This window comes from Octopus sinensis, linkage group LG19 (genome assembly GCF_006345805.1).
Source record: "Octopus sinensis linkage group LG19, ASM634580v1, whole genome shotgun sequence".
Classification (NCBI taxonomy): domain Eukaryota; kingdom Metazoa; phylum Mollusca; class Cephalopoda; order Octopoda; family Octopodidae; genus Octopus; species Octopus sinensis.
Genome location: NC_043015.1, coordinates 44,066,914 through 44,093,709, shown reverse-complemented (window position 1 = coordinate 44,093,709; position 26,796 = coordinate 44,066,914). Strand labels below are relative to the sequence as shown.

The 26,796-nt window shown below is 33.1% G+C and overlaps 1 protein-coding gene across 2 annotated transcripts in view; it reads left to right on the top strand.

Annotated features, from left to right (window-relative positions):
- LOC115222062 overlaps positions 1 to 24,450 on the top strand; it is a 51,918-nt gene extending 27,468 nt beyond the window's left edge. The window contains exons 4-5 of one of the 2 annotated variants that reach the window (XM_036511428.1): positions 11,714 to 11,743; positions 24,323 to 24,450. In XM_036511428.1, coding sequence (XP_036367321.1) covers positions 11,714 to 11,743; positions 24,323 to 24,435 — 143 coding nt within the window. In that variant the 3' untranslated portion in view covers positions 24,436 to 24,450. The remainder of the gene's footprint in view (positions 1 to 11,713; positions 11,744 to 24,322) is intronic. The other variant, XM_029792165.2, reaches the window with a different exon arrangement.
- Positions 24,451 to 26,796: the final 2,346 nt, after the last annotated feature.

Genomic DNA, 26,796 nt, shown 5'->3' with positions numbered 1-26,796 from the left:
AAAGGCATACATAGCGTTAAAGGATCACAAGACAGGCATCACAAATAAATCTATTTGCGGACTAATAAATCCAACTAAAACACAAATAGGATTAATAAGCAAAAAATATACAGAGGAATATATAGATAAGAAGATTTGGAAGATAACCGAGATTGACGATGGTCTAACAGTCTTATATTTATCATATGGTTCAGTGAGATTAAAAATAGGGCTCTCGTTCTTTCTCTGTCTCTCTCCGTTTCTCTCTCATTCTATCTCTTTTTCTTTAATTCTTCCTATCTCTCTCTCTTCCTCTCTCTCCTTCCCTCTCTCCTCTTCAGCTTTCTCTCACTGTTTCTTGCTCCCGGTCAACATAAACACACATCTCACATATATTCTCATACGTATGCAAAAAAATCATCGACAATGTTTGTTAAAACGAACATACCGCAAATAAATGAAAGCACACACATAATTTCACAAACACACGTGCATCAATAATCGTGAATATGCTTTGCATTGAAACAGACGCCTATGCTACGGATTACAAGCGGTAATGATATACATACGCTGATCCATACACACCCACATATATGTACACACTCACAGACACAAATGTATGTACGTATGCATGTACGTATATATAAATATGCACACAATCAATAGCATAGTGAAGTGTAAAAGTAATTTAAAAATGAAGAAAGCCAGCGGTCTGATACTCTGGAGTTTTCCATGCGTAAAAGGCAGATTTTCAGACACGTTATTCCTGTCTCCATGACCAGTTACACGCTGGAGAATCTCCAGAGTAACGGGCTACACGCTGTGGATTCAGTCTACAGAATCTCTCTCTCTCTCTCTCTCTCTCTCTCTCTCTCTCTCTCTCTCTCTCTTTCTCTCTCTCTCTCTCTCTCGCTTACCCATACACACGCATGTGTGTGTAAGTATGGGTGTCTGTGTAAGAGCATGTTTGGGGAGAGACTGCTAGACAGACAAAAATAAGCTTATAAAAATATATATGTATTCGCTTATTGACAATTATATTATAAAGTTCCTTTCACCATATATTTAAACAATACGTCTCTATATATATATGTATATATATATGTACATTTATATATATATATATATATATATATATATGTATGTGTATATATATATATATATATACATACTTACATACATACACATACATATACATACTTACATACATACTTACATACATATGCTCTTGAGTCACACATATCCATTCGTAAACTGAAATGTATAACTATGTGCATAAAGAAGATAGATAGATAGATAGATAGATAGATAGATAGATAGATAGATAGATAGATAGATAGATGGATATGTATGTATAAATATGTATATATATATATATGTATGTACGTATACATCTATATGTATACATGCATATATATGTATATCTATATATACGTATATACACACACAGACATATATATATATATATTTATACATATATATATATACATATATATAAATACATATATATATATACACTTATATTACACATATACGTCAATCGTAAGAAACACAAACTCCCGGGTCTACATTCATATCATGAAACCTCTCCGTTTTGTTATTCTCTTACCTTAGTCTTTTCAACGTGAACGTCCATTACTCTCTAAGAAAAACATGCATGCACGCATGCATTCATCACGTGCATACACGAAAATAATAAAATTAATTGTAAGTATTGACAACGTCATATTCAGAACAACAACGACAAAAGAATCAAAGTCGCCGTATTTCTAAATACACGCATTATGATTTTATTGAGCGCATAGTTTTCAAATTACGGGCCTGTAACAATATTATATTTGACATATCTTCCATTAACCTCCTGTGCAACAGTGAGCTAAAACTCCTTGACGCAATATGGAAAAAAAGCATGCTTCTAACATAACAAGATAAAAACACAATTTGTTGCAACAATCTTACGGGGAAAAGTAAAGGATCCTTTATTACATTTGAAGAAACAGATTCTTGTTTCGTTTATTCATCGTTTTGCCATCTACCCGAGTAACTTAATTTGCCTTGCTCTTGCATGAAATTCCTACTTATATTCTTTATAATTCAAGTATTGCATATTCATGAATAAATATATATATATATATATATATTATATATATATTATAATATATATTATATATTATATATATATATATTAGCTAAAGATATATAGATAGATATATATACATAGACGCACATATATATGGCATGCATGTATACCTGTATATGCGTGTGTACGAATGTATATATATATATATATATATATATATATATATGAATATGTATACATGTGTGTGTGTGTGACGTAGAAACATTGAATACGGAAGATGATGTGTTCTGCTATACTCAACGTGCACTGAGGAATTATATATATATATGAGAGATGGAGAGAGAGATTTCAATGTTTGTATTTTTATGTTAATTTATATGTAAAAAATAATTTAATATTAAACTGAACGATTGGGAAATACTTTATAGTGGGGGTACTAGAAAACGAGCGTATAGTATCTGCTTAGTAGCTTTTGTCGGATTATATATATATATATATATATATATATAATTGTGGTGTGTGTTAAGGCATTTCCCCCCCCCACACACACACACACACGCACACTAACTAAACATAGACGCACATAGAGATATACGCATGCGCAAATGAAGACACATACAATAGAAATACAAAATGGCTGACGGTTAGTAAGGAGAGACACACAAATAAGAAAGAAGACAGCAAAGGACCACTGATGCGGTCACAGGAGTGTGACGAAAGAACTCTGGCCGAAATAAGATTAAGATTAATGTAAAAAATAAATGATGCTGAAGCAAAGTAATACCAAATATATAGTGCGTGTGATTTTATTGGCTAAACTGGCAAATGACCATTCCTAAATACAAAAAAAAAAAAATATATATAATATATATATATATATATATATATATATATATATATTATATAAATATATAATATCTAATAACAGTTATTCGGTAGCCATGCTAAAACTCGGAGTTTCAGATGTCGAGGCGGAAATCCATGCCGGCATCTCTTCAGTTATCGGGCCATCGAAACAGTATTGCTATGACTTTGACCGCTAAGTAAGGGGAGGGAGTCAAGGTAAAGGAGTATATATATATATATATATATATATATATATATCTTATTAATTAATGATGAAAGACATTCAGAATTACAACGAGAATTCATTTTAAGGACTTACCAAATGAATTGAATCCTTAATGATTTAAATAATTTACAAACTATATTTGCATGTGAAATTAATCTGCCCCGTTTTTCAGACAATAGGTATACCCTGTGTATATGTCATATATTTTCTTTATCATTTTACACAAACGAATCCATCAGATAAGATTATCTCAATGAAATATGGTCAAAATATCTATTTGCATGAAAATATTTTATACTCAGAAGATTGAAACTAGAATTAAATTCATTAAATAAAATTATGATGAAATATAACGAATTTATATAATTTTAGGTATGCGAAAATTCAATAGGCAAATTTCGATTAATCACAAAATGTCTCAAGGGAGGTCACTCTAAGAATTGTTTCGATAATATTTCAAAAATTCCGTTATTGTTTCAGTATTTTTTAAACAATTCTTTTAAAACACTTCAAAACCAGCGGTTTTTCTCTCAACCGATGTACTAAACTCCATGCATACAAGGCAGTAATAATTCTGCTCTTTTGTCAAGGCTTTTATTTCTTTGATGTAAAATTTACTCCGTATTTAATATTAAAAATGTTGCTCTTGTTGGGTTGTGTCTTTTGTAATATATAGATGCCAGTATACATACTTCCATACGTAATACGCTTATATACACACATGCATGTATATATATATATATATATATATATGTGTGTGTGTGTGTGTGTCTATGTATGTATGTATTATATATGTATCTAATGCCTTGTCCGTGTTTGTTTTCGTTTGTTTATCAGCATAAGCCAATGTGTAGGTTTGTATATCTTGATACAAAAAAATGACTTAAGCATTCGCCGGATAGAGAACGAGAATATAAATGAACTACTGAAATAGATAGTGGAACCAATATCATAGATTAAAAGCCTGTGAGGTGGCACCCAGGCCTAACCAATTCCACCTACTAAAACATGAAAACGAACGAAAAAGATGTTATTGCGAAAACGACATATTTTTTACAAAGCCAGGATTATACTTTCTCCTATCAACAAATATATAGTTGGGTTAAGAGTAGAATTACGAAAGTGGCTGACAACTTATTCCTTTGACAGAATATTAAATTACATATATTTGGCCTTTCTTTACTTGGGTGTTATTTGCAAAACTATACTTTCGCAAATAACCTGTCTGATAGGCAAATTAATCTCTTCTCAATCATATTTACCCTGACGTTGCTTTTCTGTCTTTGAAGTAAGTAAACTATTTATCCATGTCATCTCCAGTGATGGTAACTATCTCAAAGGTTAACAATATACTTCCACTTACGGCATATCTATGACAGCACTAAAGCTCCAGTCTGATCCCTATTTTTTGTGGAACGTATTGTTGTTGCCGTTTTTGTTACTGATAATGTTTTAAGTATTTATGTCAAGCTATCCCCATCAAACCCTCTCAAGTTAGAGCACCCAATTTAGCTATCAATATATAATTAGGAATTCATCACTTGACAGTAATAACGTGTTTTGTTTTTTGTGTTACTTTTTTTAAAAAACAATTAAATATGGTACATAGTTTTTCAATTATAATTAAATGCTTCGAAGATTTGTATATTAATGCTGTTCTTGACTCCCGTACCTCTGAAATTGCCAAAATATGTACCAAAAAAGTAATAATATCACTATAACGTATTATATCAATTAGCACGCACGTACATACTCACAGATTTATATATATATATATAATATATATATATATATATATATATATATATATATATATACATATGTATATACATGTACACATTATATATATATTCATATTATATATATATATACATATATATATATACATGTACACATTATATATATATTCATATTTTTATATATATATATATATATACATATGATTTATATCTACATATTATATATGCATTTTATGTATATATTTATAAATATATACACATATATATATATATTACATATAGATATATATTATATATATCATATTATATATACACATATACATATATATATACATATTATATATATATATATACATATTATATATATATATACATATATATATACAAATTATATATGTATATATACATATATATATGATATATGTATATATACGCATATATATATTATATATATTTGTATATATATATACATATATAGATATATATATTTACATATATATATATATGTATTTGCATACTATATATATATACATACATATTATATATATACATATACATACACATATATATATATACATATATATTGATATTATATACATAAATACATATTTATACATATACATAATATATATATATTATATATAATATATATACATATATATATATATATATATATATATATATATATATATTATATATATATATATATATATATATATATATATATATATATATATATATATTCTACATAGTGTAATGCTCCTTGATGGTAAGCTCAGCAAAAAGAAATACTCCTTCTAGTAAGATATGAATATTATTTGATAAACACAGTACATATTTTTTATCAGCTACTAATATTTTAACGCGAGAAAAAAAACTTGGAAAGCATTTTATAACACGTCTGGCATAAGTAACTAAAACTGGACGATAGGATAAAAGAAAATATGACAAATGGTGAGAAGGAAGTAGATGTAAAATGTGGAAGGTTGAAAGCACCGGAAAACAAATGAGAACGGGAAAATAAGAAAGAGGGTGGGGTGAAATAAAGTTATGTTCTCTTTGACCATAAGGTCATATGGATGAATGGACAGGGGCCCAAAGTCTGTGATACAGCTGCTCAATTCGGAGAAGGGGGTATTTTCCAATTCGCCATCAGGAGTTATCCATATGTTTACATCCGCTGAAAATTTCAGTTCTGGAATTCAGCATTTCGGTTGAGTTCTCAGATCTGAAAAGGATCAGTATTTTCAAACGCATTACGATATAGCTATCTTGTCTCTCATTTTAAATAGAGTTTCTACTATCGTCTGCTCGAGATTGCTCGGACATTTTTAATCCGTGTACACCACACATATTGGTCCTGCATTGCTTGAGAGAGTGAGAGGTCTTTGGAGAGACATCTATTTTTTGTGGAGACTTGATCTACGTGAGTTACACTCGGACGAACGGCTCGAATACGGCCATGCTACGACATCCATAACAGTAGACCACATGACAACTCTTGTTTAGCTCACCGGCAGTGTCCTACATAGCGCAATTTCATTTCATTTATAATGGTGGACACTGCAAGGGATATACATACAGCAGTTTATTGGTGGCTTGAGTTGAAAGCTTCTGAAAATCAACATTCATAAAATTAAATTGCCCTTCTCCGAATTTTTTGTTGTTTAGACATAGATTTAACACACCTATGAGGAAATATATCCCATTGGTTACAATCTTGTCATTTAGCTTATGACGGATTGAATGATCCAATGTCTTCGTTTTTCTAATCAGTTATGCGCGTTTCTTTTTGTGTCGTATTTGGCTGGTATTTTTAGCAAGTCGATGCACAGAGTAGAGTATCATCCCTCGATATTACGAACTACATATTGTCATTGTCGATTAAGTTCTAAGTAATTCCAGATTGAGTAGATAGACAAATAGATAGATAGATAGATAGATAGATAGACAGACAGACAGACAGACAGACAGACAGACAGACAGACAGACAGACAGACAGACAGACGATAGATAGATAGATAGATAGATAGATAGATAGATAGATAGATAGATAGATAGATAGATAGATAGATAGAAGGGTTGGTTCCTAAACTGTTTCCTGTCTATAGGAAATACCACTCAAGCTGGGGAAGAATACACACGCTCAAGATGCCACATAATCTCGATATAGCGTGTTGCAAGATTGTTTGTCTAGGTTTCTATGATTCGCTGATTTACTTGCTGGTTGCTAGGTTACTTGGTTCATCTCTATGTCTTTATTTATTTAATCGTTTTCTTTTTCTCTCTTTTTTCTCTTTTTTTCTTTTTGCTTTCGTTGTTATTCCGCGATGTTAGCAACATCATTGTGCTATTAATTGTCTGTCCAGATTCTGTGATCAATGATGCGTGCATATTCCAGAATTAGTCACAGCTCGATGGATGTTCAAACTATGTATGCACATCACTCTTGTTTGAAACCGGAAGAGTTTAATCTGTTTATGCTAAGCTCTATATTTATTTGTACTTGTTGTTTACACTATTTGTTTATATATATACCGCTATGTGTGTACATGTGGGTATTTATACGTGTGCACACACACACACACGCACACACACACACACCCACATATAATATATATATATATAATATATATATATATATATAATATATATATAACATATTAAAATAATATATATATAATCTATATATATATAATATATAATAATATATATATAATATATATAATATATATATATATATATATATATAATATATATATATATAATATTATATATATATATATAATATGATATAATATAATATATATATATATATGTAAGTATGTATATGTATATGTATGTATGCATGTATGTACGTCTCTCTGTGTGTACGTGTGTCTGCTCCAGTTGATGCATACCCAGTGTGTAAACTAAGATATTTCGCTATTACAAATATATTCCTGTTGCTTTTACTTCACTGAGTCATCATGTCATGTTATATCTAACATTAAGCTATACATCTTCTCGTTTCTCTACATCTTTTTTATCTTTGATATCGTGGTTATTGTTGTTGTTGTTGTGGTTGTTACTGTTGTTGTTGTCTTTAATGATGTGATTGTTTACGATTATTCTTTCTTCTTTCTTTTTTATTATTATTGATTACCTTGTTAATAATAATAATATTTTAATTCAAAATGCTTATTGAAGTTGACGAGTTAGTCGAGTTTTAAATGTATTTTACAGTTTCTTTACTTAAAACTGATTATTTAGATTTCTTAATACTCTCAAGTATTAACGATTTGCTTTCTTGTTCTCTTTTTCTATGTTTCTCTAACTGTATTTAAATCTAGTAAGATAAAACACAGACATATATATTTACACAATGATACGAAAGAATCATCGTAACTTACAAATGGCAACTGTTAGTTAATTTCATATCATTTGGTTTATCTCTTGACATAACCTATAGCAAAGTAAATTTTATTTATGACACCAATTTCCATACACATCCGACATTCGATAGAAAAAATTGTACCTGTAACATATTGTAAAATGTTAAAACCAACAACAAACTATAAAAACAATTTGACTGGCAACGAATGTTGGTGAATGAATGAGAATATTTGGTATAGAATGGAAGATAGAAAATTCAATAACATGGCGGATAAAATGGTTTGTCGTAGTTCGTCCCGTCTATTTGCTTTGAGTTTCTACCCAGTCACAGTCAACTTTGGCTTTCATCCTTCGGGGTAAAACCGTTGCCTTTTTCACCATAGTTTCTTTCAAAACTCTACTCCACCGTGATTGATACTTTTGCTAATGTTAAAGTATGTCAACTTAAAAATATTTTACGTTGACACGATAAAGTCGATCGATCGACGTATAGATAGTAAGACAGATAAATAGATACATATCGTGCGTGCGTATGTATTTACATATATACATTCAAATTTCATTCAAATTATGCATTCAAATTGCTCTATTATTTATAATACTGAACACTTAATATGAATCGTTTTTGTATCGGAAAAGTTGAAACAGTGATTGTAGCATGTGTGAAGAGATTTAGAATTCATTCGATAGAAAGCAAACATACGCACATTACACATATGCATGCACATACGTATGTGCATATGTACGTATCTATAAGGTTTAGTAACACAAGATATGAAGAGTAAGATTCCTTTTCAGTAGATTACAGCGATGAAAATATAATTTGATTCAAAAGAGTCAAAGATACAAATGCAAAATGGAGCCCCAGTCTGGGTTCGATGGGAAATTATCAGTTAATAGTATTAAAGACTCGTTACATTGATCCAACGCCACAAGGGCCAAGATGGGGGATATAGCCTTCTAATACAGCTGTTCTGAAATTCAAGACTCCCTTTTGGCAGAAAATATATATTGAAATATTTTTGCCCCTCAATAGTAGTGAAAATACACAACTTAATTCAGCTTTGTATAATCCTTCTTATATCACAATTGCGTTTGACAAAGCATAACATATATAAGTTGTTTGAAACTGAAATACATACAGAAATAAAACTTACAATACTGTCAGTTATATTTATTGACAAGTTCATTAATTCCGGTGCGAATGTTTGTCAAGGTAAGTTGCATATCGCCTTCTACTTGTAGTGGATCCATGTGCTTAATTTTTATACTTCCTAAAGCTAAAATAAAAATAAGCTTTTTACTCTCAAATACGTTAAGCCAAATATAAGCAGGTTTTATATTAAATACAGTGACTTGTCCTCCCTCTCATCAATCCTCACATGAATACCCCATGCTTGTGAAAGACTCTGATTTTGTAGATTAATGTCCGTTCTTTGTTAATTAAATGGGGAATGGATGAAATCAACGCAGATTCTGTACTCTGTGAACGGAACATCGAAAGGGAGATGACAAAATATTATTGTCATTTAATTTTATCTTTTAGTAAAGAAGCAAGGCAGTGCTCTTTTACGGGACCTCTGAAAATGGTTGTACGGAGGGAAAGAAGCTGATAAACCGGAATTTGGTACAAATGCTTACAAGAGAGTGGACTTCCTTAAAGACATAAAAAGCGACGGGTTAAGTTGACCACCAGAGTAGGCGTTAGTGGGATTTAAACTCAGATTTGAACTCAGAACATTGTTCGAAATTATAAGGACACAGATCGTGTCGTATAGCCAGCTGGAGACGATGTCTCCTGGGACTAAATTACAGCAACATTCGTCCTAAACCAGGACTGCCATGTTATGTTGGCAAACAATCTTTATTCCAGACATTTTATTAGCTTCACCAACCATCGTAGATTAGTAACCTTTTTGTCGACACTTAAACGATGAAAGGTAAAATTGGTCTGAATTTAGAAAGTAAAGAGCATGATCAAATATCTTGTGAAGACTCCACCTGTTCGCTTCGCCACTTTCAAAATAATAGTTTCTAATATAGACGTAAGGCTAATAATATAGATTTGAATTTCGGCACACGGTCAGAAATTTCGGAGATAGAGATAATTCGACCCCAGGGTCAACTGGTGTATTTCTATTGACCTCGAAAGGATGAAAGGCAAAGTCGACCTCGACGGAATTTCGACTCAGAACATGAAGACGGACGAAATGTCGTTAAGAATTTTTGCCCGGCGTGATAACGATTCTTCCAGCTCACGGCCTTATTAAATGGCCAGTAATATTGGAGGTACATCGATACCGATGTGGAGGCGCAATGGCCCAGTGGTTAGGGCAGCGCACTCGCGGTCGTAGGATCGCGGTTTCGATTCCCAGACCGGGCGTTGTGAGTGTTTATTGAGCGAAAACACCTAAAAGTTCCACGAGTCTCCGGCAGGAGATGGTGGTGATCCCTGTTGTACTCTTTCACCACAACTTTCTCTCACTCTTACTTCCTGTTTCTGTTGTACCTGTATTTCAAAGGGCCGGCCTTGTCACTCTCTGTGTCACGCTGAATATCCCCGAGAACTGCGTTAAGGGTACACGTGTCTGTGGAGTGCTCAGCCACTTACACGTTAATTTCACGAGCAGGCTGTTCCGTTGATCGGATCAACCGGAACCCTCGTCGTCGTAACCGACGGAGTGCTTCCCTATATCGATACCAGTACTACATTTTGTCGTCCTTGGAGTCGATGAAAAGCAAAGTTGAGTTGACATCGACCGGATTTGAACTCAGAACGTAAAAGACAGAAACAGCCACTGTATCGCTATAACGATTACCACCAACTCACCGCCTTCAAAATACTAAAATTAATTTTGTTTTCATAGTTACGAAAAAGCCGGATGACACACTGTATTGTATATTGTTCGCCGCTTTAATTATTTGTAATTCGATTTCAAATTTTAGCACAAGGCCAGCAATTTCAGTGAAGGAGTAAGTCAGTTACATTGACCCCAGTGTCCAGCTGGTACTTATTTCATCGACACTGAAAGGATGAAAGGCAAAGCTGAAAGACGAAGTCGGCGATTTTGAACTCAGAATGTAAAGACGGACGAAATGCAGCTAAGAATCTTGTCCGTCGTGCTAAAACAATTCTGCCAGTTCGCCACCTTAAGACGGACGAAATGTCACTAAGCATTTTGTCCGGTATGCTAACGATTCTGCCAGCTCGCTGCCTTAATAGATTGAAATTAATTTTGTTTTCATAGTTACAAAACGCAAGCTTAGACCTTTCGGTTGTTTGTAATTCATAGAAGGTATTTTTATAACAACAGTTACGGAACAAATATACTTGGGAGCGGTGTGAGTATCACAACAACCCCTTTCGATTCCCTAAAATATTCTATCACGTCTTAGCAATGCCAAAGAAATAATCTTTATATGATGAATTAAACGCCATAGTACTCAGCAATCTTGTTTCTATTCCAGCTCGAACCAAACGCAAATTCACCAACGCCGGTAATGTCTTTAGAAGAGGCATCTACGTCTCACAATCTTTATTTCCCTCTATTGTATTTTTTTGCGTTTTTGCGGTCCTAACTGAAGGACCAGTGGTATTAGAGTCTCGTCGCTATTTCTTCTTATTTTTTGTGTATTGATCGTATACTTTTTGATGTCAATACAATAATGGCAGCCAGCCATTCTTTTGCTATGTTTGTTGTTGTTGTTCCTATTCCTGTCGTTGTTATCGTTGCTCTTGTTGTTGTCGTCGTTGTTGTTGTTGTTGTTGTTGTTATTATTCTTGCTACTGTTGTTCCTACTGCTGCTGCTGCTGCTGCTGCCGTTGCAGCTGTATTGTTATTGGTATTGTACGACGCCAGGTCAACATCCGTGGTGTAAACCTTCGATCAAAAACGTCCTAGTATTGAATGTCAAAAATGTCAAACCCGTCATTCGTTTGCTGACTTCGTATTTTGGACCACATTATAGTCCAATGCCTATCTTACATTTCCAGCCAGGCACTAGAGAGTAATCGGGGAACAATTTGATCGCTTGTTTCTAGCAGGTTGAGCAATCATGACAAATATATATATAGATAGATAATCAAAATAAGCAACAAGTATATCTTAGGTAATTTAGTACAATCGTTTCATGCTACTTCATTTTATTAAACATTGAAGTAGCATGAAACGATTGTACCAAATTACCTAAGATATACTTGTTGCTTATTTTGATTATAATCATCCCATGGGTTTATATGGATAATACCATACAAAATTCTGGTGCCTCTGTCTTAAGTACCATATTCATCTGAATCTAAATGTTGCTGAATTATATATATAGATATATATGTTTGCATATATGTGTATGCCCACATACAAATGTATTTTGTATGTATAATGTGTGTGTGTGTGTAATATATATGTTTGTATAATATATGAACACACAAGCATATGTATATATATATATATATATATATTATATATATATATAATATATATATATTATATATAAATATGTGTGTGTATGTGTGTGCGTGTGTGTGTGTCTGTATGTTTGCGGGAAAAGGTCAAGATAGAAAATGCTAAAGTAATTTTATAAAAAACATTTCAACTGTAACTATGGAAAATAATTAAATTTTGGAAAAATTAAAAGAAAAGTTTTTTTAAAAGAATATTTGCATAGTGTTCAAACACTATTGGAATTTTCCTTGTTTCTGCCTGTCTCTGTCTCTCTTGTTTACTCTTGGAGGTTCGAGGTTGTATATATATATAGGCGCAGGAGTGGCTGTGTGGTAAGTAGCTTGCTAACCAACCACATGGTTCCCGGTCCAGTCCCACTGCGTGGCATCTTGGGCAAGTGTCTTCTGCTATAGCCCCGGGCCGACTATTTTGAATCGGATACACTCACTCTTTATGTCACTTTAGCCGAACCGCTAGGTTTACGAGGCGCAAAACACCAATACCAGTTGTGCATGTGGGTTTGGGGTGTGTGGGTATATATACGTGGGTCATAGTGCTAGTAGAAAATATTCTGCTCAGTACCACAGATTTGCTTGTCAATTGCTTGACCTTAACCACTTAAGCATGTTCCTTAGTAGCTGACAACATGAGCACCTCTGATGATGAACAGGAGTAGTGGAGGAAGCATCATAAACTATGTATTGTGAGTGATTCTTTCAGGTTTTAATAAATGTAACAAAAGCAAAGATTGAAGGAAATAGTAGAAATAGTAGCCCTTTTTCATACTTCTAGTGGTATGCAAACAGGAAATAACAGTTGCTACCCAAAGGCAAAAATCGTGTCACAGTGTAATTTAACCGTTGAGTAAATCCCAGGAGATATTCTCTCTCTTTCTCAAGTTCTCGGTATTTAATTCTTTGCATGCATTTTCCTTCTATATAAAATACTGTCTTTCATTTCTTCCATTGTTCTCTCACTCTATATTTCTATACAAAAATCGATGTCAGACTCGATTAATATGGTAACACCAGTAAATATTCATTAGAAAGCAGCGTTTCTTATTATATCTAAAAGTGATGTTTTATTATTGTTTGTTTTCGTCGAAATGTTTTTGTTTTTTTATTATTGTTTTATAATATGATTTATACAAATATTGTGTAATTTTATGCGAAATCAGTTCGACTTCTGAAGATGTGTTAGAAAACGCAAAACAGTAAATTTAGCGAAAGTTCGATATTAAGATATTTGTGTCTACTCACTCCATCTCGCCGTTTCTCCTTACATTTACATATGTGTGTGTGTGTGTGTGTGTGTGTGTGTGTGTGTGTGTGTGTGTGTGTGTGTGTGTGTGTGTGTGTGTGTGTGTGTGTAAAGATAGAATACAGGAAACACAATGAAAGTCAAAAAGGACGTACCGAATGTATGAATGAGATTCATATACAGGGAAAGTTTTATATATATATATATATATATATATATATATATATATATATATATATATATATATGTATATATAATCATATCAAAGGGAAATGGAATTTAATTAAATTTAAAATATTCAATCAAAATTACATTTCCAGTGGTCTAACGTGCAAAAAAGTTAGTCAAGAAGACTATATATTAGTTATACGATATAGTGTATATTTATACACATAAGGAATCCACTTAGGGTGTTGAATCTCACCCTAAGTGGATTCCTTATGTGTATAAATATGCACTATATCGTATATATATATATATATATATATATATATATATAAAATTAGATAGGGGTTGTAAATTCAACCCTCCATGGGATAACATATATCCAATATACTGCTAGAGAAGTACCCAACAAAACTAATACATAAATATGCAATAGAAGTAATTTTCAAAGAAAACAAAAATTACACGTGATGTAAATAGGGGAAAAGTAAAAAGAAACAAAGAAAATGCACACCAGGTATAAAAGTAATGGCTGTTTTCTTTTTGTTTTAAAAACAAAGGTATATACATACAAATAAATGATTTGACGTGGAACTAAGAAGTATAAAAATCATTGTTATGAGTCAATATAAAAAGTCATACCGGTTTCGTCATCGCTGATCACTGACTTTCAATGAACACCGATTTGCAAACGGGCTTGGGTCTAATAGTACATGAGTGAAAAGATTGCATGCAAGGGAGCTAAGCAGTTCTGAAAGTGATGCAATTGAGGTAGATATGATTAATAAAATATGAATGGCTTAAGGGATGTATGAGGATTAGTGGGATTATCGGTTCTAGTAAGGTTAATATTGTCCCTGTATTAAGATGTGTGTTCATGTTAAGTTGTGGTTGATATTTATTCATAAAAGTTGCCTCTCTATTTAGTCTTTGCTGCATTGAGGCGTTCTGAGAACATTGATAAAAAGGAAGGCGTGATTGTGAGGTATGAAGCTTCCCAACCACATGGTCCCGGGTACAGTTCCACTTCGTAGTACCTCAGGCAAGTGTCCTCTACTACAGCTTCGGCTGACCAAAGACTTGTGAGTGCATTTAGTAGGCGGAAACTGAAAGAAGCCTGTCATGTATATATGCGTGTGTGTCTGTCTGTCTGTCTGTCTGTCTGTCTTTGTGTCTGTGTTTGACTACCACCACCGTTTGACAACTGGTATATTTACTTCCCCGTGGCCTAGCGGTTCAGCAGCAAAAGTACCGATAGAATAAGTACCCGGCATTATCAAAAAAAAAGTCCTGAAGTTGATTTGTTCCACAAAAAAAAATTAATAATTGCCCCAGCATGGCTGCAGTCTGATGACTGGTGTATGTTCTGTATTCGAGATTCTTTAATTCTCATCCTCATTTAGCAGAGATATTTTCTAGTTCTATTTTATCTACTTGGATTATTTATTGCGATCTAAAACACAAGTGTCTCTTACATACTAGCATATATATATATGAGTGTGATCGTGTGTGTATGTGTGTGTATGAGTGTGTATGAGTGTATGCGTGTGTGTGTGTATGAATGTTTGTTTGTACAGATGTCTCCATATACACACATACATTATATACATATGAATATATGTATATATGCAAATGCATGCATATATATTTATATATACATACTTTTATTTGTTTGTCATTTGACTGAGGCCATGCTGGAGCACCGGCTTTTAGTCGAACAAATCGACCCCAGGACTTATTTTTTGTAAGCCTAGTACTTATTCTCTCGGTCTCTTTTGCCGAACCGCTAAGTTACAGACACGTAAACACACCAACATCGATTGTCAAGCGATGGTGAGAGTGGACAAACACAGACACACAGACACACAAACATATAAACACACACACAGACACATATACGAAGGCCTTCTTTTAGTTTCCGTCTACCAAATACCATCACAAGGCTTTGGTCGGCCCGAGGCTATAGTAGAAGACATTTACCGAAGGTGCCACACAGTGGGACTGAACCCGGAACCATGTGGTTGGTAAGCTATTTGCAAGCTATTTACCACAGAGCTACTCCTGCGACTATAATATATCTATATATGAAACAAAAAATAATTGTATCAATTATGAGTTAAGCTACATTTATCCTCTTAAGCTTTAAACTTTTTTTTTAATCCTGTATTATAAATTCTCTCTGTATCGTTTCTATATTTTTTGTCTCTTCTTATTTCTGATTTGGATGAGTCAATGCAGGTATCTTGGCCTATGCAGTAGTATTTTCCTGGCTACAACTGCATATAAGTTTGCCTACGTAGATGTGTGTGGGTATGTGTGTGTGTATCTGTGTGTGTGTTGTGGGTGCGTGCGTGTGATTGTATTTGTGTGTCTGAGTAAGTGTATGTATATATGTGCTTGTGTGCGCAAGTGTGATTGTGTGTGTGTGTGAGTGTGTGTGAATGAGTATGTGTATGTACGTATGTGCTTGTCTGTGTGTGTGAGTGTATGAGCTTGTGATTGTGTGTGAGTGTGTGTAAATGAGTATGTGTATGTGCGTTTGTGCTTGTCTGTGTGTGTGTGAGTGTATGTGCTTGTGATTGTGTATGTGTGTGAGTGTATGTGAATGAGTATCTGTGTGTATGTACGTATGTGCTTGTTGGTGTGCGTGTGATTGTGTGTATGTGAGTGCGTGTGTATGTGTACGTGTATGTATGTATATATGTACTTGTTGGTATGTGTGTGTGTGTGTGTGCGTGTGATTGTGTATGTGTATAAGTGTGTGTGTGTGCGAGTATGTGTATCTATACATGTGCTTGTGTGTGTGTGTATGTCCGTGTGATTATGTGTGAGTGTTTGTATGAGTATATGTATCTATATATGTGCATATGTGCGTGCATGTATGCGTGAGTGTGATTGTGTGTATGAGTATGTGTAAGTATATACGACCTTGTGTGTGTTTGTGTGTGTGTGTGTGTGTGTGTGTGTGTGTGTGTGTGTTTGCGCGTGCGTGCTAGGCATACGGTAGTGGAGTTCTTAATTTCTAGAAATACATTTTGCAACCGATTTTCTGTTTGCTTCTGACGTATCACACGAGTTATCCACGCCCACAAGTCAAAGTAATTTATGGAACATAGCATAGAATAAAATGTCAGTTCTGTTGCGGGTGTTTTCTTCTTTATATTTCTCAGTAAACTTTATTGTAAGATTGATAGTTGTCATATCTTGTGTGTGAGAGATACGTAGTTTATGTGTGAGATATACGTAGTTTATGTGTGAGATATACGTAGTTTATGTGTGAGATATACGTGGTTTATGTGTGGGAGATATGTAGTTTATGTGTGGGAGATACGTAGTTTATGTGTGAGAGATATGTAGTTTATGTGTGGGAGATACGTAGTTTATGTGTGGGAGATACGTAGTTTATGTGTGAGATATACGTGGTTTATGTGTGAGAGATATGTAGTTTATGTGTGGGAGATACGTAGTTTATGTATGAGATATACGTGGTTTATGTGTGAGATATACGTGGTTTATATGTGAGAGATATGTAGTTTATGTGTGGGAGATACGTAGTTTATGTGTGGGAGATACGTAGTTTATGTGTGAGAGATATGTAGTTTATGTGTGAGAGATACGTAGTTTATGTGTGGGAGATACGTAGTTTATGTGTGAGATATACGTAGTTTATGTGTGAGATATACGTAGTTTATGTGTGGGAGATACGTAGTTTATGTGTGAGATATACGTAGTGTATGTGTGGGAGATACGTAGTTTATGTGTGAGAGATATGTAGTTTATGTGTGAGATATACGTGGTTTATGTGTGGGAGATACGTAGTTTATGTGTGAGAGATACGTAGTTTATGTGTGAGAGATACGTAGTTTATGTGTGGGAGATACGTAGTTTATGTGTGAGAGATACGTAGTTTATGTGTGAGAGATACGTAGTTTATGTGTGAGAGATACGTAGTTTATGTGTGAGAGATACGTAGTTTATGTGTGAGAGATACGTAGTTTATGTGTGAGAGATATGTAGTTTATGTGTGAGAGATATGTAGTTTATGTGTGGGAGATATGTAGTTTATGTGTGAGATATACGTAGTTTATGTTTGAGAGATACGTAGTTTATGTGTGAGAGATACGTAGTTTATGTGTGAGAGATACGTAGTTTATGTGTGAGAGATACGTAGTTTACGTGTGAGAGATACGTAGTTTATGTGTGAGAGATATGTAGTTTATGTGTGAGAGATATGTAGTTTATGTGTGGGAGATACGTAGTTTATGTGTGAGATATACGTAGTTTATGTGTGAGATATACGTAGTTTATGTGTGGGAGATACGTCGTTTATGTGTGAGAGATACGTAGTTTATGTGTGAGAGATACGTAGTTTATGTGTGAGAGATACGTAGTTTATGTGTGAGAGATACGTAGTTTATGTGTGGGAGATACGTAGTTTATGTGTGAGAGATACGTAGTTTATGTGTGAGAGATACGTAGTTTATGTGTGAGAGATACGTAGTTTATGTGTGAGAGATACGTAGTTTATGTGTGAGAGATATGTAGTTTATGTGTGAGAGATACGTAGTTTATGTGTGGGAGATACGTAGTTTATGTGTGAGAGATATGTAGTTTATGTGTGGGAGATACGTAGCTTATGTGTGAGAGATACGTAGTTTATGTGTGAGAGATACGTAGTTTATGTGTGGGAGATACGTAGTTTATGTGTGAGAGATATGTAGTTTATGTGTGAGAGATATGTAGTTTATGTGTGAGAGATACGTAGTTTATGTGTGAGATATACGTAGTTTATGTGTGAGATATACGTAGTTTATGTGTGAGAGATACGTAGTTTATGTGTGGGAGATACGTAGTTTATGTGTGAGAGATATGTAGTTTATGTGTGAGAGATACGTAGTTTATGTGTGAGATATACGTAGTTTATGTGTGAGAGATACGTAGTTTATGTGTGAGAGATATGTAGTTTATGTGTGAGAGATACGTAGTTTATGTGTGGGAGATACGTAGTTTATGTGTGAGAGATATGTAGTTTGTGTGTGAGAGATATGTAGTTTACGTGTGAGAGATACGTAGTTTATGTGTGAGATATACGTAGTTTATGTGTGAGAGATACGTAGTTATGTGTGTGAGAGATATGTAGTTTATGTGTGAGATATACGTAGTTTATGTGTGAGAGATATGTAGTTATGTGTGAGAGATATGTAGTTTATGTGTGAGAGAGATACGTAGTTATGTGTGAGAGATATACGTAGTTTATGTGTGAGAGATACGTAGTTTATGTGTGGAGATACGTAGTTTATGTGTGGAGATATGTAGTTTATGTGTGAGAGATACGTAGTTTATGTGTGAGATATACGTAGTTTATGTGTGAGAGATACGTAGTTTATGTGTGGGAGATACGTAGTTTATGTGTGAGAGATATGTAGTTTGTGTGTGAGAGATATGTAGTTTATGTGTGAGAGATACGTAGTTTATGTGTGAGATATACGTAGTTTATGTGTGAGAGATACGTAGTTTATGTGTGAGAGATATGTAGTTTATGTGTGAGAGATATGTAGTTTATGTGTGGGAGATACGTAGTTTATGTGTGAGAGATATGTAGTTTATGTGTGAGAGATACGTAGTTTGTGTGTGAGAGATATGTAGTTTATGTGTGGGAGATATGTAGTTTATGCATGGCAGATACGTAGCTTATGTGTGTGAGATACGTAATTTATGTGTATCAAAGGTATCGGGACCAATGAGGGACTGTTGGCTGCGGTATTCTAGCGATCGAATGAATGAATATATATATATATATATATATATATATAACGGGAAGCTTTATGAAAATAGACAAAAGACGAAGGCAGGTGGAAAACAAACAAACAATTGTATTAGTATGGCGCTCAGGAAATATAAATAAAACAAGTCTTTAACGTTTCGAGCCTACGCTCTTCAACAGAAAGATACACAGAGAGAAAAAAAACACAGAAAGAAGGAGAGAAAAAAAATGCGTGCAGTAACTAACGAATCAACATGGCGATATATATACATACATACAAAATTTAGAGGATTGACCATCAAAAGTGGACAGCCTGTATGCTAGATATAGGCGTCAAAATCGCCATTTTCCACGGAGAATGTATTCTCAAGAAAACATTCACTAAAATACCAAAGCGTAAAAATAAGCAAGACAAATGAAAATATACAAAATAAAAAACGATTACCTATGTACTAATTTTGTATGTAAAAATAATTTTTTAATCTTCGGACGTTTTAAATATGCTAGGCCACTGGTTTTAATTGATTAATATCAATTTCTACCCTTATTTAATTATATATATATATATTTATATATATATATATATTTATATATATATATATCAGATCTCTGTGGTAAATAGTGGTTCAAGAAATTTGGCAGTTTGGCTTCCTATCTTCATCTGGTTACACAAGACTCCAGACTGGCCTTGTTTTCTGAAAGTTTACGTAAGAAAACTACATTTCTTGAACATGTAAAATGCAGCAGCTGCTAACTCAGTCGTTGCTGTTGGGGTTATTGTTGTTGTTGATGCTGTTGTTGTCACCGTTGTTGTTTTGTTGCTGCCGGCACCGTTGTAGTTGTTTAGCGCTCAGACAGTTCTGATTGGTCAGGCGTATGTTCAATGCGCCCCAACCATGACAATCCCGTCTTTTGTTAATCTTGGTTTACACTGCCCACTGTTTTTTTTTGTTGTTGTTATGGTTATTGTTGCTATTATTGTTGTTCCTCTTCTTGTTGTTTACCATCACGTTAGCCCAGGCTAATCATATATCAAACCTAAGACGAAAGGCGTTCCATTTGTGACCCCACTGCCTCTTTTTCTATATACAGGGAACCTAGAATCCCATTTTCTAACACGTCTTCTTTAAAAAGAACAACGTGTGATTTGATAGAGATTTTACTGTTATTTCTAGCATTTCAAGTGATCATGTAGATACTCCTTTGCTGACACGTTACGTACTTGTTTTATGAGCGTGAGTAAGATTTGAGAGGGGTCTCGCCACAGCCCTTTGTTGTTCGGTAGACCGTATAGGGGCTACAACGTGTAAAACTGTTTACGGGAGTATACCTTAACTGTTTCTTGATGTAGGAAGTATTTCGGAACTAGATTCAGCATCTCCACTTTTGGATGGTTGCACGTTTATTATTTTTTTTTTCTTGAGCCACGCGTTTTGTACGCTGACACACGTGTTAATTAATATTTCATGGACGCATTATGGCCAAACGGTAAAGAAGTTCACGAGGATCTGGTTTCGATCCCCCACTGCGTGACATCTTCGTCAGCTTCCTCCTGTCGTATTTTCAGCCTTGTGGGTTGATTTGGTAGAATGAAACTGAAAGAATCCTATTGTATACATATGTGTATGCGCATATATGTACGTACGTATGTATGTCGCTTCTGTATCTAATCATTTAAATTCTTCTGGAGGAGATGGTTTCTAACAAAGACAAAGAAGTCCATCTTTGGTATGTAGACAGCGATAACAATGTCACATTACGTGTATGTATGTATGTATGTATGTATGTATGTATGTATGTATGTATGTATGTATGTACGTATGTATGTACGTATTGTAGATCTTTAGCTGGGATAAAAAGTCACAATCGATCACAGCACCAGTAACAGTTAAGCTTCGTGCAATGGCCATACTCGATAACGAGGGGGCAGCCATAATGTATGTATGTATGTATGTATGTATGTATGTATGTATGTATGTATGTATGTATGTATATATGTATGTATGTATGTATGTATGTATGTATGTATGTATGTATGTATGTATGTATGTATATATGTATGTATGTATGTATGTATGTATGTGTGTGTATATATGTATGTATGTGTGTATGTATGCATATACTACGTATGTGTCAGTGAGTATATGTTTGTCCGCCACTGCCGCCGCTTGACAACCGATGTTATGTCCACATAACTTAGCAGTTCGGCAAATGAGACCTATAGAATATGTCCCATGTTTAATAATGAAAAGTACTGGGTTCAATTCGATCGACTAAAAACCTTCACTTCAAGGCCAACGTGGTCACAGTCCGATAACTAAAACAAGTAAAATATAAAAAAAATAAAGACAAAAAACCAAAGCCATACTTACGAGTGAAAACGAGTGGATGGAAACTGTAATGAAGCCTGTCGAATGAACTGTATTTGTGATTCAAAGAAACAGTTCTGTAACACTCTGGCAAGCAGACTCTGCCTGACAATAACATTAAGGATGTCCGTGTCAATTCCGCCATTTTTACATCATGATTCAGTGAGCAGATTATTCATTTAATCGAATAAACTGCATCCCCATCGTCGAAACCGAAGAAGAACCATCTATTCCATGGTGTAATCATCAAAATCTGATATTTCCTTACGTTCTCTTGTCAGCGTTTATTTCATTCAAGAAGACATTTTACATCTACGTTGAAGCTTCATTAAATTCAATCTTTTCGTCCTTTCTGGTCTCCCATACTTATCACTATCGTTTTGTTTATTATTTCCTAATATTCTTATATTTATATTTCTGTATTGCTTACTGGTAGCAATTAACTCGTAGCAATAAACCGAACACTATTTGCGGGAAAATTTACAAATGAGGCAGTTTATTAGCATTACGCTATTCAGTCAGTGAAGGGATTCTGTTGTAATTGTTTTGAATATAATGTCTTATATATCTGTCTATAAATATGTATGCGTGTGTGTGTTTGTGGCGCGCGTGTGTGGTGTGGAAGTAGGTAAGTATATATGTAGGTGCATATATATATATAATATATATATATATATATTTTATTTATTTATATATATATATATTTATTTATATATATATATATATATTTAGATATATATTTATATATATATATATATATATATATATATTTAGATATATATTTATATATATATATATGTATATGTATATATATGTACGTATATGTTTATATTTACAGATATATATATATGTATATGTATATGCATAAATATATTTATATATATTTGTGTGTTTATGTATAGTATAGGTTGATGTGTGTGCGTGTATATATATATATATATATATCTTTATATGTGTGTATACTTATATATTATGTATATACATATACATACTTATGTATATGCATATGTATATTAATATGCATTAATATTTAGCAGAAGTAACTGAGCGTGCGTGAGTTTGTGTGTTAGCGGGAAAATAGCAAAAATTACCAGAGGTTAATTTTAAAACAGGTTAATTAGATTTTACGTTGATTTAAGTCAGTAACGAATTAAATTTATTAAAAGATCAAATTGATGCGTGACGTATGTCTTAAGGTAATCTCATTTCGAATCTATCTCACAACAGTGAAATTTATTTCTTGTTTTTTCCAACTTTGAATCAGTTTAGAGAGTGTAGTCGAATTAATTATTGGTTTGATGACGTCATAAGATTCATTTGCGAAACGTTTATTAATCTATTAAAGGATTTGGTTATTTATTTTGTTTTTTTTTTTGCTCGGTTGTTTGTTCGTTTGTTTATTTGTTTGTTTGATTGTTTCTTCGTTCGTTCGTTCGTGTGTGTGTGTTTTTTTTGTTATTTATTTTGCTTTTCTTCCTCCAGCTTCCCATCCATCTATGAGTAACTGGTTAATTCTTCACTCGTTTTATTGAACTCACTGACTTGACGATGATGATGATGATGATGATGCTGAGGATGACATAATAATAACAATAATAACAATAATAATAATAATAATAACGTTAATAATTATAATTAATAATATTAAAAAGTATAATAATAATAATAATAATAATAATAATAATAATAATAATAATAATGATAATGATAATGCTCTTGGGTGTAACCCTAGAAGCTCAGTTCTGAACTGGTTTATGCAATAAAAACGCCTGAAGTATTAATAAGATTACTGACATCTGAAATAATATAATAATAATAATAATAATAATAATAATAATAATAAGGCCTGGCCTGGTATTGAGTGATGTTGCTGCTGCTGTTGTTGTTGTTGTTGTTGCTGTATGCCTCCAATTTTATGATTCTGAATTTGCGTCCATTCGTTCTTCGATATATAATTTTTTGGCGATTTATTGTTGTTGTTGTTGTTGTTGTTTTCTTTTTTTATATATAATTTGGCGGTAAAAATTTTGTCATGGCGTTCTCCCGCCCTTTTTTTAACATTTTATATTCGTTTCAGATGACAAGTATTCTATGTATATGAATACTCGTGCTGCGAGTAACCAGTCCCGGTTCGGCACTTCCCAGTACCCAGGAGTCGCATCAATCCAATTAGGGTATGCTCATTTATGAAACTATAATGACCACTTACCCTGTCCCCTCCCCCCACTTCCTCCACCATTTACCCTTTTCCAAACCTCTCCAGGTGTCATTCCTTTGGACGTTAGTCAGTGTAGTCCCAGAAAATACGATAGAAATTCTTTGATTTTTGTTGTTGATTATATATTTCTTAATATCAAATGTTCACCAATCACGGTAAAGTAGTTGTATTTTACTCACCTCTGTTTTTTATGTAAATCAAATTGATTGATTGATTGATTGATTGATTGCTCTCTGAATGTGAATATATATATATATTTGTATTTGTGCGCGTTTCAATGTATTTATGTGCCTATATATGTGTGTATATGTGCATATACTTGTGCTCGTAAATATGTATGTATATAAGTACATAAGTGTGCATGTAAATGAATACACATATATATGCATATATATATATATATATATATATATATATATGTATGTATGTATGTATGTATGTATGTATATATATGTATATATATATATATGTTATATATATATATATATATATATATATAGATAATATATTATAATATATAATATTATATAATATATATTATATATATATATATATATATATAGATATATCTTATATAATATATTATATATATATTATATACTATATATATATATATATAATATATATTTATAAGATATTATATATATAATATAATATATCTATATATATTATTAATATATATAGAAGATTATATATATATAATATATATATATATATATATATATATATATATATATATATATTACAGATATAAGGTAAAGAATTATTAATTTAATAATTAATAAATTTTACCAAGTAGTTTCGGTATGGAAAAAAAAACCATTATCGGTAAAAACTTGTACAAAAAGTTTTTTTATATAATTATAGATATAATTAAGGGCTTAGCAACAAGTTGCTTCACCACATACCGAAAATTTTAGAAATAGTAGCCAAAAGGCAGTTAATTCTTTTAAAAGAATTACCTGTCTTTTGGCTGCTGTTTCTAAAGTTTTCGGTATGTGGTGAAGCAACTTGTTGCTGAACCCTTAATTATATTTATAATTTTACACATATATATATATATATATATATACATATATGCTTACTTATTTGGGCAGTAGTCGATACTGTCAGCACGGATTATATACTCTGCTTATGTACATGGAACAGCTAGGCCTATCTTGGTTGTCAACTATCAGGGTATTGAAATGCATTAAAAGAGTATACATCTGGTGGCAACATTAGGATATCTTATTCTTATTGATGAATAGTGATTTGTGAAGTATGACTAGTCTCTCGTGGGAACAGAGTGGCAATTGTGAGCTCCAGGTGAATAAAGGGAACCCCTCTCAACAATATTCCATTTGACTTTGGGGAAATCCTTTCGATGTTCACGCAGTTTCCAGATGAAACGGGGACGTTTGGTAGAGTTTTCTTAATTCTTGGACTCGAAAGAGTGCGTGTGCTGTGTATAGCTTTCCTTAAAATCATTACTTGTCATTCCCGTGTAGTCTTTTCTGGTACCTCCGGATGTTGGATGAATGACTCTATAGACTACAGCGTTTGAGAGTTAGGATCCTTTCAGTGGACAGTCAATAGGATTTCGACAGTTACAAGTTGGGTGCATATGTGTGTGTTTACACTTATTGGAGCGTGCGATATCTAAAGGCGATGACCCTATAGACTACAGTGTTTGACAGGAAGGATCCTTTCAGTGGACAGTCAATAGGATTTCGACAGTTACAAGTTGGGTGTATATGTGTGTATTTACTCTTATTGGAGCGTGCGATATTTAAAGCGATTTTGTTAGAGCAAGACTACGGCCTTTGACATTGTATGGATTGAAGAATATATTATACCTACCGATTCTAAGGAGATGTTCTTCAGGTAGTGTTGGAAACTTTTAGCTATGTTCGTTGAAGCTTTTATGTTGTATGAAGAATTGAATCAAATTATATTTCTCTTTCCGATTCTCCAAGGATTCTGTAAAGCCACTTCTTGCTCATGCTTCATTATAGTATGATGTTAATGATTCTACCAGCTAATAATAAAAATACATGCTGATGACATTGCTATATAAGTTCATGTATTTCCTTCCCAATGGAAAATTCATCCTTGTTTCTAATACCTTTTGTACGTAACATGGGAAAATATATCAGAAGTTTAATAAATTCCCCTTAGGAATATCACAGAAAGTTCAGCTGTTTATGTGCATGTACTCTCTGGTACAATTTCTCCATTCATCGGAAAACAGCTGCCTTCTCGTCGGCACCAACCACAACACACGGAAAATATTATGATGATAATAATAATGATGATGATGATGATGATAATAATAATAATAATAATAATAA